Raw genomic sequence first — 16225 nt, 5'->3', positions numbered from 1 at the left:
TGCTCTTTCTTACATGCACACACATTCATCCCCACTTATCCACATCCTTCTCAACTAGGCTGCCAGGCACTAGCTAAAGGGACAGAAGCTGCCAAGTCTGGATCCAAAAAACGACTCAAGGAGTAGGCAGGCTTCAGGACCCCTTTTTATCCCCAGGACTTCTTGCTTTGTTAATTAGCTGGGATTGGCGGGTTTTCCATGTGCTCAGGCCCAGCTTGCTTTGTCTGGTTCAGGTGACATTTTTCCTTGCTTCCTTAACAACTTGTTTCTTCTTTATCTACCTTCCTAAGGGAACTTTTAGACAAGATTCCTGGCTTTTTGTCCTCTCTGCTTAAGTGCCTGCTTCATCTTTAGTTATGGCAGATTCAGCCTAGTCTGACAGTAGTGAGAAGAAAAATGAGTTTTCATCCTGCTCAAGACAACTGAACGTGTTTTTCTTCCTATCTCTTAATAGGTTAATTTTGAAGAGTTTAAGGAAGGTTTTGTGACCATACTGTCTTCAACTATCAATCTTGGCCTTTCAGATGATGAGAGCAGCTACCTGGAGCCAGGTGAATGAATAATGAGATGCTTGAAAATAGGCTTGTTTTGAAATTTTGGCTTTAAGTTTAGCTGTGATATAGATTAGCCACCAAATGATGTATCTTATTATGACTGCTACATGATGGATTATTAATGAAACATGATTAGCAAAGATTACTTACTGATGTTGTCTGTACTGATTGATTTCTGAAAATAATAAAGAGTAAGCTATTCTGCAATTAAACCAGCGGTCTTTCTGTAATGGAACTCCTGGGGAGAAAAACACAATAGCTGCTCCTTTGGAGATATGTTTCTCAAGTTTGTACATGAACAACATTTTTAAATGGTTGCCTCTATGTCCTTTCATATCTGGCAGCTAACATAAAGTTTGTGTGCGCTTATGGGAATGGAATATTAACAAGAGGACTGGTGACATGTCTTGTCTCATAAATTGTTGTATATTCTACCTTTTGGGGGCGGAGTTCAGGGCAGCTTACATGGGATCTCCCCTCATTTTATCTCACAACACTCCTATCAGGTAGATTGGACTGAGAATGAAAGCCTAGTACCTAATTATCCACTGAGATCCATGGTTGAATAGAGACATTAACCTGGGTCTCCCCAGTCCTATTCCAACAGTTATATTTATTGGCATCAACATTTACTTACTTTCTATGTCTTCTACTGCTTTGGCATAACAAGTGTAAGAAAGGAAAGTTATAAGCTGCACCTGGAAGAAGAGGGAAGTTTAATTTGAGACAGCAACTGGGTGCTGCTGTAAGGCATAAAATCTTTGGAACCATAACTGGGAATGAGTTATTCTAATTGTGGAAAAAGTGAAGGATTATTGAGGTAATGATGTTAGGATTGACCAAAAGGAAGAAGAGAAAAGAAAAAGTGTTGGATCAAATCCAAAGGCCTGCCTATCCATCATTGTGTTCTATCATGGCCAACCAGATGGCCTTGGGAAGTTTTATGAGTGGACTAGCTGTAGTGCTCTTAAATGTACCTTGTGACATCCTCCCAGTTATGCTCACCAGCTCTGGGTGTTATTCCATGGTGAATATTTTGAATGAAAACTTTGACCACTATTAAAGAGCACATAGAGAGGACTCATGTATAGGTAGTTTACAATCAGCATAAGTGGGCCTCAACAGCCCACGATTGAATTCATAGTTTGTTGGTTATGTTTTTAAAAGCTTTATTTGGGATTAAAAAGAAGGTGGAGAGGAGGGAAAATATCCCCATTGCTGACTGTATTAGAACTGAAAGTATTTCCAACTCAGTTATTCCAGATGAGATTGAGCCCAAGTACATCACTGAGGCCAAAGGGTATGGCCGCCGGACAAGGCCAGAACTTGAAAGTGCCAAATTGGAAACCCCCAAATATTTACAAGAGGAGCAGAGAAAGGCAAATGTAAAAAGTCAGCTGAGGCATTCAACTTCTTTGGAGAGTGTGGAGGTATTTGAAGATCCATCTTCCAGCTATTTGAAATAGACATGTTGGATTTTACTGCATCTCTTGTGTTTCCCTGATTGTTTCTTTTGTTTCACTTGTGGTGTCTTGGACTTGATGAAAGAAGTAGCCTGCTGAGTCTCTGAGAATTCTTTAATTATTCTTATCTCTTCTGGATGCTCAGGAAATGCCCCAAAGACATTGAATAACAAAGACATGGCTTTTTGGAGTCAAATTTGATGGTTCCTAATTTGACAGCCTCTGCAAAGATGAGTTATACAGATAGTCCTCACTTAGTAACTGCCCTGTTTAGTGACCATTTAAAGGTACACTGGTGCTGAAAAAGTAACTTTACTACCAGTCCTTGCACTTAATGACTGTCGCAGCGTCTCTGCGGTCACGTGATGAAGATTTGGGCACTTTGCAACTGGCAGGTGTTTAGAACCGTTGCAGTGTCCCAAGGTCACATGATCACTGTTTGTATGCTTCGCAGCTAGCTTCTGCCAAGCTGAGTCAATGGAGAAGCCAGAAGTAAAATCACAAGTTGTGGTCATATGATGTCTCGCTTAACAACTGTGTTGCATAGCGATGGAGTTGCTGGTCCCAATTTGACTTTTAAGCAAGGACTACCTGTACTGGGAGAAATGAAACTTTTACTAGTCTATGAACAAACATCATGCCATGTGTAAGATTAGTGCTTTTGAAGAAAGGTTGTTTCTGATTTTTAGAATTGATAATTTCTGGACTGTGACAGTAATGGTCATTCACATGGCTGAATGCTCCTCCATTCAGAATAAATGTCCTTGCACAGAAAAGTAGCATGGCTGGGGGAAAGCCTCCAGCTCAGCCTTTGTCCATCATGTGCTAGTTTTTTATATTGGTAATTTGTATAGGAAGAATCAGTCAAGAGATACCTGTGCTCTGAATGCCATATTCTTTCTCTCCTCCCACTGCCTGATTTGGTTGGGAGAAGTTTTTGAAGAGAAGTTTCAGTGAAATGAGTGGAAGCAGAGTGAGGAGTTTGTAAATCCACTTTTCTCAAGGAGGGTCACATCTAGATCTCTCCAGTCTTAACCCAACACACTGTAAATCTCATGTTAGGCTACTGAAAGAAGTCAGATGCCAGTGGGAAGCATGGTTAATTTGAAGTTGTATTGGCAGTTTCACACACTCTTCACCCTTGCTTTGTGTTTTGTCTTTTTTCTGTCTTTCATTCTTGGTCAGTAGACTGAATCTATGGAACATTTAATCTTGTTCTCTTTTTTAGAGTCTCAAACCAGATGAAGAGGCTGAAAGCTCAAAACAACAGCAGCAGCAGATGTTTGAGGGCCAAGGTGTGGCTCGGCAAAAAAGTGTGTAGCAAACGTTAAAACATTTTTTATTGCTTCTTTTCTTGACGTTCCACTTTTGCCATCTGATTCAGTAGGTGAGCTCAGGGTAAAATTCTAGTAGAAAGGCAGAGTACATTCCTTGCAGACAAAAGTTCTCAGATTCAAATCCTGCTCTCCAGCACCAGCCAGAGTGGATAGGAATGGGCGAGGTGAACTTACAGACTGAATCTGTTGAAGGCAACCCAAGCATATCAATAGATCTATTTACCTAGTTTAAGTATGTAGAATATCTGGACTGGCCGCAAAAATCCTCCATCTTGGCCACAAGGAAGCCCTCTTTCTTACCTCAAAGCCTCTGATCTTCCCCTTTTCTGCACATCTGAACCCATATTCTTAGGGAAAACACTCGGGAAAAAAACTAGCTCCTCTTTCCTCAATTCTTTGATAGCCTTCTTAAGTATTGCCACTGGTGCTGCACCAAGGCTTTAAAATAGCTTCCCTTGTCAGTGGGGGCCATTTTGGTTCGGTGTAAATTCTGGTTTATTGTGTCTTGCAGATCTGTTTCTTTTACATCCATACTTAGAATTAAATAGGGACAGGAAGAGAGTGTGGAGATAAAAGAATCTGTTTCTGGTATTTTTGAGTATTACTGAAAAAATCCAATATTATAACTGAAAATATTTAACAAAGTTCCCATGGATAATGGAAATGCCAAATTAAGGGTTTGGAGAACAATTCAGAAGGGAATAGAAATTTAATCCAATTTCAAGTTAAGGATTTATATAATGGGTAGTCTTTGATAAGAACAACAGAGTAATTAGAAGTACAGCTCTTGTTAACCTAAGTTTAATCTTTTGTAGGTCAAATGTGTACCTGTGACGATAACCTCATTGACAACCCTAGAGAAGTCTCCACCTTGTATTTGAACATGACTGAGAATCTTGACATTGGAAATAATGGATACCTCAACAAACAAGAGCTGGCTGCTGTTTGTAAGAACATTGGGCTCAAAGAGATGGAAAAAGAAGTGGGTTAAACTTGGCTTTTGGAAATTCTCATCTCAGAAAAGCTACTTGATGACTGAATGTGAAAATGGTGGCTACACATGGAATACATAGCATTTTGGCAGTGCCTCTTAAGTGTACAAAGTATTTTACTTGCATTGCTTTGGCAATTGTAATTACTCCCTCCAAATAGTAGATCAGTATTTTAAATAAATCTAAAAAACCTTTCCTATTTATCTATGCTATGTGTTATATTTTTATCTTGCAAGCTGCTGTTTCTGTCCTGGGTTTTATTCTCAGTTTCCTTCTAAAGTAGGAAAGGCTAGGAGGAAGAGCAGTAGTTTATGATTATTCAGTAAACTTCATGGTCAAATGAGAATTGGAACCTAGGTTGCCTCAGAGTGGGAAACTGATTCAGGCCTTTACTCTGGATTGTCCCATTTCAGCAGAAAGCTGGTTGAAGTCAAGGGATGGGGCTTTGGAGAAGGATGACCTTTTCCTCTGAAGGTCTTCCTTCCTAGTCCTTCTTCCCATGCAGGAGAGAGTACACTACTTACATCTTTCTTCAGTTAAGGGAAGGCAATGTCTTTCTCTGTGAATGGGGAAAACGAGGACTCTTCCCTTTCTTATTCTATGCAGAGAAAGGTACTCTGTCAGATGAGACTCCAAACTAGTAGACCAACTGCTAGAAGTCTTTGGTGCTAAGAGTCCACTTTTAACTCCCATGCCAATATCCAGCTCAGCCAAGCTGCTACAGAGTGTGATTAGGTATATAACCTTGGTTGAAGACCAAATTAGATTTTATCCAGGTTATGGGAACCAGAGCCTGCTTGTTGAATTTACTAAACCTTGTAGAGTATTGATTTATTTGCTGTGTAAATCTGTTCAATTCCAAAATTAATTTATTTAAATGAAATGAGTACTTGTGATACAGCACTTTAAAAATCCTATGTTTTCTATAGGAACTTGAAGAATTATTTTACAAGTTGGATAGTGATGGAGATGGCAGAGTAAGCTTAAAGGAATTCCAGCATGGCTTGTTCAGCCACATCTGCATTCCTTGTCCTTTTTCTTCCACCCCACTTAAATCAAAAAGGCAAAGATCACTCTCTAACCAGGTAATTATTCTGAGCAATATTTTCTTTATAAAATTCTTGGTTCCAAAGGAAAAATGTTTGAAGCTGTTCAGAAGGCTTCCAGCTGTTGCACTTTCACACAGACTAGTGTTGTGATTTTTTACAACATAAGGGCCGAGATCTAGCAGAAAACCTGTGTTTCCCACTGGTTGTATTCACACATGGTGCTATGAAACGATTTTCAGGTCATGGTCTGTGGAACAAGCTGTAGTAGCCTGGTTCATGTGTAACAGTAGATTATAATGGGTGGATTTGCATATCATGCTAAGCCAAAATCAAGCCAGATAATGATCTAAAATGTTATATGAACCCAGACAGTGTGTGAAGAAACTGCTAAGAGTTGAGTCTTTCCCATATAGAGAATATAGGAAGTGTCTTTTTCTGATTTTAAACTAATCCCAATGTGAATATGAGTCTTTCTGGGGAGGGAATTCTATAAATGGGGTGCTTTTTCATACTTTCACTAGTCTGTGCGTAGCGGTAGGACAAGGCTTCAAATTTTATTGCTAATAGAAGCATATACAGAAATAAGGATCAACCTGGAGACAAGGAAGGTGGCATCAATTAATGCAGTATGACAGGGTCATAGAAATACTTTGTGTTGGGTGCAGTGCAGCGTGTCAGGCTTGGGTGCAGCGGCCTGCAGGGGAAGCCCTGGCCAACATAAAGAAATTATTGGATTTTCTCTTAACTTACTTTATCTGATAGATGTGGAGGCTGCTCTGTACCTCAACAACAACTCTACTCTTGGTGGTCTCATTAGCCCTTTGCCCAAGTATGTGGCTGAATACATCCAGCTGGTGCAAGAAATCTTAAATACCCAAATCTATCTACTCAGATTATGCATTATGCTTAAGAACGAGCAGGTTTCCAAAGCTGATTTAAAAAAAACACACAAGATAGTGCTTACTGAGTCCAAATGGGTTTCCGCTACAAATAATAAAAAAAAGTCTCTCAACTTAGGTTTGACTCCTGGTGATATCCCTGCAACTTTCTTGGGAGCAATACAGAATTGTCATTGGTTTCATTCAGGATTTTTTTTCCCAAGTTCCTAGTCTAGCCAATGACCCTGGAATTCACTGGTTATCTCCCATCAAGTATTTATAAGGCCCAGCCCTGTTAAGCTCCCCATCCTGGACAAACTCAGCCAGAAGTTGCAGCTAGATAATATGATTAGGATTTTCTGCAGTAACTTCCACAAGTTGTTTTTAAATTCCTTCCAGAATGTTTGTTCCCCATTTACCCAAACTGACTCTCTTTCTTTTCCCTCTCCACCATTTCACTCCTACATCATGCAGATTTTGAAAGACAATGGACAACGAACTGCAACTTCATCTTTTTTAGCTGGCTCAGTGGCTTTAAATCTTTTCTCCAGCATTGATGATGGCAGTGGTTTTGCAAATGTGGAGCAAGTTGTCTCCATTTGGGCCTGGGAAGGGGTTGAAAACTGCAAAGAGATTTTTAAGGTATCTGTAGCTGTTCTTTGGTGGTTATCCTGGGAATTCTTAGCATGTTGGTTTTCATAACAAGGGATTTATGATATATTGATAAGAAGAAATGGATGGAAATATGATTGAGTGCTATTTTCCATTGACTGGACATTGCAAGAAAAGAAGGGCAAGCCACTCAGACTGATTGATGTACCTGAGAGGGTCCTTTGCTTCTTCATTTACACAACAATTTTCATTCCTCCCCATTACTAGCAAATTTGCAGCTGAAAAATCATTGCATCACTACAGGTGGTCCTCACTGAATGACAGTAATTGGGACCAGAATTTCATTGCTAAGTGATGCAGTTGTAAAGTGCAATGTCAGATGACTACATTGCTTAACAGCAATCCCGGCACTCCCTGTTGCTGTCATTAAGCAAGGATCGCGGGTCATTAAGCAAGGATCTCCTCACAACTTCCTGCCAGCTTCCAAGAAGCAAAGTCAGTGGGGAAGCTGGCAGGAAGTTACAAGTCCCAGGTGGCTCCCAAGCAGGCTGGCAGGCGGGTAATTGGCTGCTGTGGCACTGCACAAGTGTGGCCAGGCAGGGGGTAGTTGTTGCCAGGTGCAGGAGGACACCCTGGTGGCCGCCACAGGAGTGTGGCTGAGCCAAGGGTGGTTGCTGCCGGGTGCAGGAGGGTGCGCAGGTGGCTGCCACAATGCCATGTGAGTGTGGCCAGGTCGGAGGTGGCTGCTGCCAGGTGCGAGAGGGTGTACAGGTTGCTGCCACAGTGCCATGCAAGTGTGGCCAGGTCGGAGGTGGCTGCTGCCAGGTGCGGGAGGGTGTACAGGTTGCTGCCACGGTGCCATGCAAGTGTGGCCAGGTCAGAGGTGGCTGCTGCCCGGGTGCAGGAGGGTGTACAGGTTGCTGCCACAGTGCCATGCAAGTGTGGCCAGGTCGGAGGTGGCTGCTGCCAGGTGCGGGAGGGTGCACAGGTTGCTGCCACAGTGCCATGCAAGTGTGGCCAGGTCAGAGGTGGCTGCTGCCCGGGTGCAGGAGGGTGCGCAGGTGGCTGCTGCAGCACTGTGCAAACGCAGGCATGCGTGTGCTATGGAGTGTGGGTGGGGGTTGCTGCGGGCAGGCGTGTGCTATGAAGATCCCCAGGCCCATACCTGGGCCCCTTGGGAGGAAAATCAGTGGGAGTGGAGTGACTTACAGAAGCGACTTGCAACCTTCCCTGCTGGCTTTCCCATTGACTTGCTTGTGAGAAACTGGCAGGGAAGGTCGCAAATGGCAATCATGTGACTTTGGTATGCTGCAACCAACATAAATCTGAGCCAGTTGCCAAGCACCCGGGTTGTGATCACATGACCGCGGGGGTGTTGGGATGGCCAGAACTTCGAGGACTGATCATAAGTATCACTCAATCAGCATTGTTCTAACTTCAAATGGTCGCTGAACAAGTGGTTGTTAACTGAGAACTATCTGTATACAAATTAAGGCAAAATCTTATGCATTGTAGGCTAGTATGAAAGTCATTTAATTTTGGTAAATTGAGAAATTCCTGAGAATTAGTAAAGCCTTTCTTACTTTCTCTGCTGATGTTCACACAAGCTCCTTTGCCATCACTTTCCTATTTTAATCCTTATGATGTCTTCAACAGGTTTATGTTTTATATCAGACATTTTCCTTTCCAAACTGCAAATCTGCAAAGTTTTTCCTGCACACCACAGCTTCAACAGTTTGCACTTCTTCCTGCTCCTAGGGAGTTCATCCATTCTGCCTTGAATTGTTAATTCAGTCCCTTCACTAAATAGCCCAATGGCTATTACCCTTTAATATTTATTTAAAGACCAACATGCTAATGCTATATTAATAATAATTTAAGGGCCAGCTGACTCCTAGGATTTAGTTTCTCTTGATTTTGACAAGTTGTGTGTCTTTTTATAGAGTCTTGATTTCAACATGGAGGAGAGAGTGAACCTTGTAGAGCTCTCTGTGGTCCTTGATGATGAATTAATTGCTTCCAAGAATGGACTTCAACAGGCAGCTGTTGCCTCTTATAAACATGAACTTCATCATCTACAGTAAGTAGGGTTTTTTTGGCTTTTGGGAATAGTGGCCTCAGTATGTGTATAGAAATTTCAGAGTCATCATTGTAAAGGGCCTATTCATCCAACTGTTGTTTGCATCAAGACCCACGCATATATGTACAAATGCATGATGCAGTTACATGAGATAGCGTCTTAGATAAATACCTTCACATGTCACTGGTTGCATATATAGATGACATATATTAGGTTTATGCTGTGAAGAGGAGATGGTTCCATGCGTTGCCTTCAGAACTATGATACTTTATAGGATCAAGACTACTGGAAATTGGAGGGGTTGTAAGTAGTACATTTTCTGTCTCTCTAGAGCACAAGTGGAACGGATTTCCTGTGAGAGAAACAAAGCAAGAACTGAGCTGGAGAAGGCGGAAAAGAGGAATTGGGAACTTTTTAAGGAAGTGGATGATAACCACAGTGCCCTGGAGCATCACAATGAGAGTAAACTCAGGTGGTTATTGGCAGAGGAAAATTAGTTATTGTACCATATAAACTTATACCAAATAAAAATACTAAGGGTTCTTATAATAGCCGGCCATGATAAAAATGAGCTATTGATGGTTCTATGGTTCTCCAAAGAACAGTTAGTCTGGTTGCACTTCTGCCAAGACAGTCTTTCATCTATAGCCATCCCCTCTCTGAAAACAGTATTTATGGTGTCTTAATGGATAGTCACAGATATTCTTTCCTCTGAATTCTAATACTCATTACCAGAGTTATATAATTTGAATTACGTTATATTTTATTCCAGTTTAAATTATTTAATAAAGTACTTAATTATAAAATATGACAAAGAATAAATACATATGCATTTTTAAGTATCTTATAAGGCTTCTAATTCATAAAACTTACAGAGGAAAAAAATCACATAATGACAAAAATAAATCAATTATGTCACCAGAATTTAGTCTAATCATACCAAAATCCAAGTTCTTGTTCCAATAATTTAAAACATATTGTCATTTCTGAAAAAAAGGGAGTCTGATTTCTATAGCCATTTCTTTGCTTGAATTGTTGCTGACCTCTGGTGGCAAATGGAGGGTAGGCTATGACTGATAAATAAAAGTTTTAAAATAATCTTTATTATTTCACAGTGCAATATTTTTTGAAAAATGTGTTTCAGTTTAGTAATTAGATCTGAGATAATAAACGTGCTTGCAAATCTCAGCCATGATGCTCCTGCATTACAGAGCTCTTGAGCAAGATTTCCAAGGGAAGCTAATGGCTATCAAGTCTGAAGTCAAGATGGAAAGGGAATTGCTCATGCAACAAGTGCACCATCAGAGAACCAAGTTAGAAGCAGATCTCAGGTGTCTTAAAGAGGAGGACTCTAGCCTGAGGAAGAAGCTGACCTTGATGATCAAGGTAAGGATTTGGGCTATTTGTCTTCTGCTCAGAACAGCTAAGCCTCAGTAGTAAGACGGTGCAGATCTTGATCTTAAAATGTAAAATATCACATCCAGGAAGGCTGAATTCTACAGCTTGGAAATTAAACGATTTAAGTCTATATCCATTTTCTTTCAAAATGTACAACTAGGCCCACTGTTAATCATGAGAAAAGATGAGTTATATAAGTTATATAAGACTGAACGATAGCTCTTTCACTATACAGTGCAAATCTTGCCAGCTTCAACTTGTGACTTCTGAAATGTCACCAGCCACAGTTATATGTAGGTTCACAACCATGAGACAAACATTGCTCTGTTTTTTGATTGACTGAAAGCTGGGGTACTTCAGGAGTGGAAATCTACACCCAATAAGGCTGCAGAATTGCACCAAATGCATGGTCTTGGAAGGTCTTCTTGGGACTGTCAGTTCTGAGTGTAGAGGTGAGGGAGAAAACTACTCATTTGCTCAGTTTCTCATTGTAAAGGGTCTCTAATTGTGCAAAAGTAGCAGGTCAAGCATAGAGACTATAGCCTTGCTTTTTCCTTGGTTCCAGTTCAGATATGGTGGGTCACTGTTGCACAGAAGCACATTCAAACATGCAACACTTTTTCTGCTTTGTAAATTGGTATGGTAAGTAGCCACTGAGCACTAATCAAAGTTCAGCTTTGGAGAATATTGGTTTTGAATGCAGACTTTTCTATATTTGGTTGGCTGCTGCTTTCTTGCTGAAGCATTGCAAAAGTCATCCTGACATCATAGGTTTTGTCTTTTCATCATTTTCTTCCATACAAATGTTTTTTTAAAGGAAAATAGTCGCTTACAAGATGAAGTTGCTGAGGTGGTTCAAAAACTGACTGAATCTGAAAATCAAGTTCTGAAACTTCAGAGGGATCTTAATTTCATGTTGAAAGACAAGGTAATTCTTTATTGGTGAAGAAGGATTGTTTTTCTTTCTGTAATCTAAGCTCATTTGACTAGTGTGAAAATCAACTGAGGTAGAGTCTTGTATGTGTAGCCTTGTTTGGTCCCATCACTTCCTGGCAAATAGAAGGGGAAGAAATGGAAGCAGTGACAGATTTTATTTTGCTGACAAAGGTCAGTATAATCAAAGCTATGGTTTTCCCAGTAGTGATGTATGGCTGTGAGAGCCAGACCATAAGGAAGGCTGACTGCCGAAGAATTAATGCTTTCGAACTGTGGTGCTGGAGAAGATTCTTGAGAGTCACTTGGACTGCAAGGAGGTCAAATCAGTCAATCCTACAGGAAATAAATCCTGACTGTTCATTGGAAGGGCAGATACTGAAGCTGAAGCTCAAATACTTTGGCCACCTAATGCGAAGAGAGGACTCACTGGAAAGTCCCTGATGCTGGGAAAGACTGAAGGCAAAAGGAGAAGGGGACAGCAGAGGATAAGATGGTTAGATAGCATCACCAATGCAATGAACATGAATTTGAGTAAACTCCGGGAGACAGTGGAGGACAGGAAGGCCTGGTGTTGTAAGCACTGGCACATTCAAGCATTCACACAGAGTCCAAACTCCTTTTACTGTTTTAATGAAGCGAAATGCAAAGCTGCGAATGAAAAGTTCCCATGCAAAACCTACATTTAAAACTACATTCACATAATTACTTGTCCCCCCCAACTCCCCACTAAAGCATGTCACCCCCCTTACCCATCCAGGTGGCTCTCTGGTGTATCTCCTTTTGCTGTCCTTGATGTGTAAATCCCTAGCCATAATAATCCACTTCACACTCCAACCCAACACCCCTTCCCATCTGGCAACATGGAGTCTCTTCCCAGTGATAAGAGACCAAAGGACGATGCTCCGATAAGGGGGTCTGTGAACCTTTTAATCGGAGGGATCTGACAGGCGTGCTGTGGTCCATGGGGTCACGAAGGGTTGCACATGACTTAACGACTGAACAACACAACAACATGTGTAGCCTTGCATTCAGTAAAGCATTTGGCTATAGTATCTCCTACATAAAAGTTCACTCTTTTCTTTTGTCATGGTGAAGAATTTCCTTATTTTTTTCAATCTTTTTTGCAGTGAAAGGCTGCATTAAAAAAATATTTAGGCCCTCTCAAAATGTTTTTTTTTAATAATTTCTTATAGTTTATTCTGAATATTGTTACATGTTTATTTACATAAAGCAATTGCTTATTTTTCATGTAAGCACTGGTAAAATGTCTGCAAAACCAATAAAAAGAAAATTATTTAATATGATTAAATATGATTTATTAAATATTTTAATATGAAGTGGTTTTCTTAACCAAAAAATTAACATGCTGAAATAAGAGCCACGTTCTGGCACCTCTTCGCCCAGTCCTTGGGTTGTTTTTAAATTGTTCTTGTTTTTCTTCCAGATGTTTGGGTTTTTAATTCTACACTGGGTTTGATATTACTGTACACTGCCCAGAGTTGTTTTGTAGACTTGGGGAGTGTTACAAATGTAATAAATTAAAAATAAAATAAATGTAACTCCCTGATATATTTTTAGGGCTAACCTAAAAGGCTTCCTTTCCATTTCTGGAACAATCTACCAACTTATTTATTTTTAAAAAATTCTTATTTGCGTTAGCTGGGACTGCTGGAGCCATACAGCCCAGAGATATTCTGTCAAGAAGAGCGTTTTGCTGAAATCATTCGAGAGTATGAGCTGCAGTGTCGGGTAGGTGGCTTATTCCTAACATTATAAATGCACATAATGGAAAGCCAGAACAGGGGTGAGTACGAAGGAAATGGTCCATATTTCACAACTTGGTCCCTCTTCCCTTTACTAACTATGGTATCTTTTTGCTAGTCATCTACCATTTAATTAATAAACACGTACAGTAATATAAAGCACCATGGTCCTGCACACTGAGACAGTTCGTGTAAATCATGATGAGCAGAGCCTAACAGTTTGTTCTCAGACTTTTATGCACCAAAAGAACCATAAGGTTCTTGACTTTCAGAAAGGAAAGCCATGTTTTCTACCAATAATTTGTGGATGCTCTTAGATATCACATCATTGCCCACAGAATCTTAAAAGTGGACCTCCCTAGTCTGGATCTAAAACCCTTTTATGCCAAGAAGATTGCTCCATGAGGTCCACTAGGTAAACTGCTTTTTTTCAATCTAAATGTACATTAGAATATCTCTCCCACTGTGTATCAGTGTAGTTTTGCAGTCACTGAAAGGAGTCATGCTTAGAGTGCTGTTGATAGTGGGTAATTGAGAGGCAGGTATCTGACCCAGGCCCTTCTTGGTTGTGGAACCCCTTTTCTGGAATTCTCTCCCAATGGGTGGCATATCAGTCAAATTTAACCTTTTAGTTTTGCCAGCTGCTAAGATGCACCTTTTATTCAGCCTTTGGATTCCTCTGATACTTTCCATTATGGGTTTCCATAATTGGAAACAGCAATTAACCAACCTGCAAAACCTTATTTACCCACTGAGCAGTGGTCTCAACCCCAGATAATTTTCTTGCTGTAAGTCGATGAAGATTCTTACATGAAGATTCTTGGTGTAAGAGTTTCATAAAAATATTCCTTCTTGTGTGATCCAGATAAGGCATCTTTAGTAAGAGAGAGAAAGAATAGAGTAGATTATAAATTTTAGTTGTACTGATGCTACATGTATCAGTCCTTATTAATAACTACAACAATAATGATCAGTTTTGGCACATTTGGCCAATATGCCGCAAGTGCAATCAAAGCTTGGTTTTACCAAATCATGCTGCCACTGTTCAGGCCAAGCTAGTATTTAATCTAGAGGCTATCTTGGAAGCTAACATAATATTACCTACCTTCCACCAACTATGAGGTACTGTATATGCAGTATACTGCTACACTCAGAACACAAAAATAGCAAAAATGGCTGTGTGTAACAGTATGCTTCTGCCCACTGTGTTATATGAAAATGAGAGTGGAAAGCATAAAAGCAAGTTTTATGGAGTGGAATGGGTTATTTAAGAAGTGGGCGTGATAAGAGGAGATGGAGCAAGAATGAATGGGTGCCAAATGAATGTGGATTGAATATAAATATCAGCAACGAGTACAAAAAAATCTTTGAGATGGTGTGGTCATATAGAGAGAATGAAGGAAAATCATATCTCAAGCGAGTGAGGAAGGAAGAGTGAGGGGAAGAAGACTGAGAAAGTTGTGATATGTGACCCAGATAAAAGTTGGAATGTAGCAAAGATGTATGAGATTAAGGTAGATGTTGCACATGTCAGTATCTTTTGGATACAAGACAGTTTAGGCTCTTTGAGGCTCCTTGGATGAAAGAATGGATAATACATGATGTGGTTGAAATCAGACACTGAATAAATGCCCCAATCCCTAACAGATTCACAACTTTCCAACTTTAAAAGCTGGAAGTTCTCATCACATACCAGATCCTACATGAAAAATTATACTTCATTGCAATAAAGATTAAGAACACCATGCCAAGTTGTTTGATGTGTACTGGGAACATTCTATTAATACTATTTTCACTCCTCTGCTTTTTGCTGGAAAGAAATCATAATGATCCATTGGTACGCAGCTGGCTAATGGAGAGTTCTAAAAGGGAACCCCCATGTCTATTATTCCATGCATTCCACCCTCTATTCAATTCCCTTCCTGTTTTTGTTTCCTCATACACTCCATTTGGTGCTGCCTACCTATTCACAGAGGGTGAAGGTGAGCATTTCATTTCCAAGTGTGCTCATTTCCTGTGTTTGTAATGAATATTTATTTCCATCTGCATGATGTGTTGTTATAACCTTGAAATCTTGGCCATTTTTATTTCTATGGTTGTGTATATCATAAGGTGCTTTTCATACTCTTTGTATTGAATCTTCTAGTTAGTTTAGCACTCAGAAACTCCAGCTATGTATCCCTTGCTATCTAAGGAAATAACCAGTTATTTTTGTCAGCATTTCCAGCAAGCTCAGACTCCTTTGAGAATTGATCGGGTTTGATATTTGAGTGTTTCAGTTCAACAGCTGTACTACTAATGTTAGTGCTTGCTGAAACGGGGGCAGGTTTTAAACAGAAACAAATGTTTATTTTGCTAAAAAAGAAAAGAAAAGAAATCTAAAGCTACTGTACATGGAATTCTTGGTTTCTTACAAACTTCTTTTGTAAATGAAATTGCTGCCTCTGATCTTGCACGTGTTGATCTATCTAACATCTGTCTGATTGTGTGTGCATTATTCAGTTTAGGTTCATTTACAGGATTGTTAAAAATAAAGAAAACATGGGAAATAATAGTATCATTTCATAAAAGATGTTCATATATTACTTCCAAATAAATATGGTTACACCAGGACAGTTGCACAACTGGGATAATACTGGGTTCCATAGGATTGCATGCTAAATAGAAAGCTGTTCTTGCACGGATGTCCAAAGGTTTAGTAGAATTGCTGTGTAAAATGGGCTTTTGAATTTAGAAGAGAATTCTTTGGGCCCAATTCAGTTTCTACATTGCACAAGGATGTGGCTTCTTCATGTCAGGAAATGCTTTGCTACCTACAGAATAGAATCTCTGGAGGCTGGCAAATGTACTTCGGACTGTAGCCATTGGCTGAATCCTAGGCTGTGTGTGCTTTGGTCAGCATGTTGGTCCTCAAAGGGAGGCGCTTATTTATACCGAGGTGTCATGCGCTGCCTGCCTCTGAATAATACTCAGACACTGGTTCGTGGATCAGGCTCTGATTTATTCACAGCGCAGTTACAGCGTCGGAAGAAAAAAGCTGAGAGTGACAGGAGCGCGCCGGTGCGGGGTTTAAATACCCCGCGCCGGTCAGCGCCCCCTCACTCGCGGTCACGTCACCCCCCTTTGTCCAATACGTTGCCCTGCCGGTGGGTGAGGGGTTCCG

The 16225-nt window shown here is 40.3% G+C and overlaps 1 protein-coding gene across 1 annotated transcript in view; it reads left to right on the top strand.

Annotated features, from left to right (window-relative positions):
• Positions 1-16225, top strand: part of NINL (ninein like) — a 55163-nt gene that overhangs the window by 20600 nt on the left and 18338 nt on the right. The window contains exons 3-13 of the mRNA XM_063301900.1: positions 455-551; positions 1809-1984; positions 3246-3330; positions 4170-4336; positions 5276-5431; positions 6748-6915; positions 8829-8965; positions 9297-9437; positions 10177-10351; positions 11181-11291; positions 12959-13048. Coding sequence (XP_063157970.1) covers positions 455-551; positions 1809-1984; positions 3246-3330; positions 4170-4336; positions 5276-5431; positions 6748-6915; positions 8829-8965; positions 9297-9437; positions 10177-10351; positions 11181-11291; positions 12959-13048 — 1503 coding nt within the window. The remainder of the gene's footprint in view (positions 1-454; positions 552-1808; positions 1985-3245; positions 3331-4169; positions 4337-5275; positions 5432-6747; positions 6916-8828; positions 8966-9296; positions 9438-10176; positions 10352-11180; positions 11292-12958; positions 13049-16225) is intronic.

This window comes from Candoia aspera, chromosome 1, assembly GCF_035149785.1.
Source record: "Candoia aspera isolate rCanAsp1 chromosome 1, rCanAsp1.hap2, whole genome shotgun sequence".
NCBI lineage: Eukaryota > Metazoa > Chordata > Lepidosauria > Squamata > Boidae > Candoia > Candoia aspera.
This window is presented reverse-complemented; position numbering and strand designations above follow the sequence as displayed.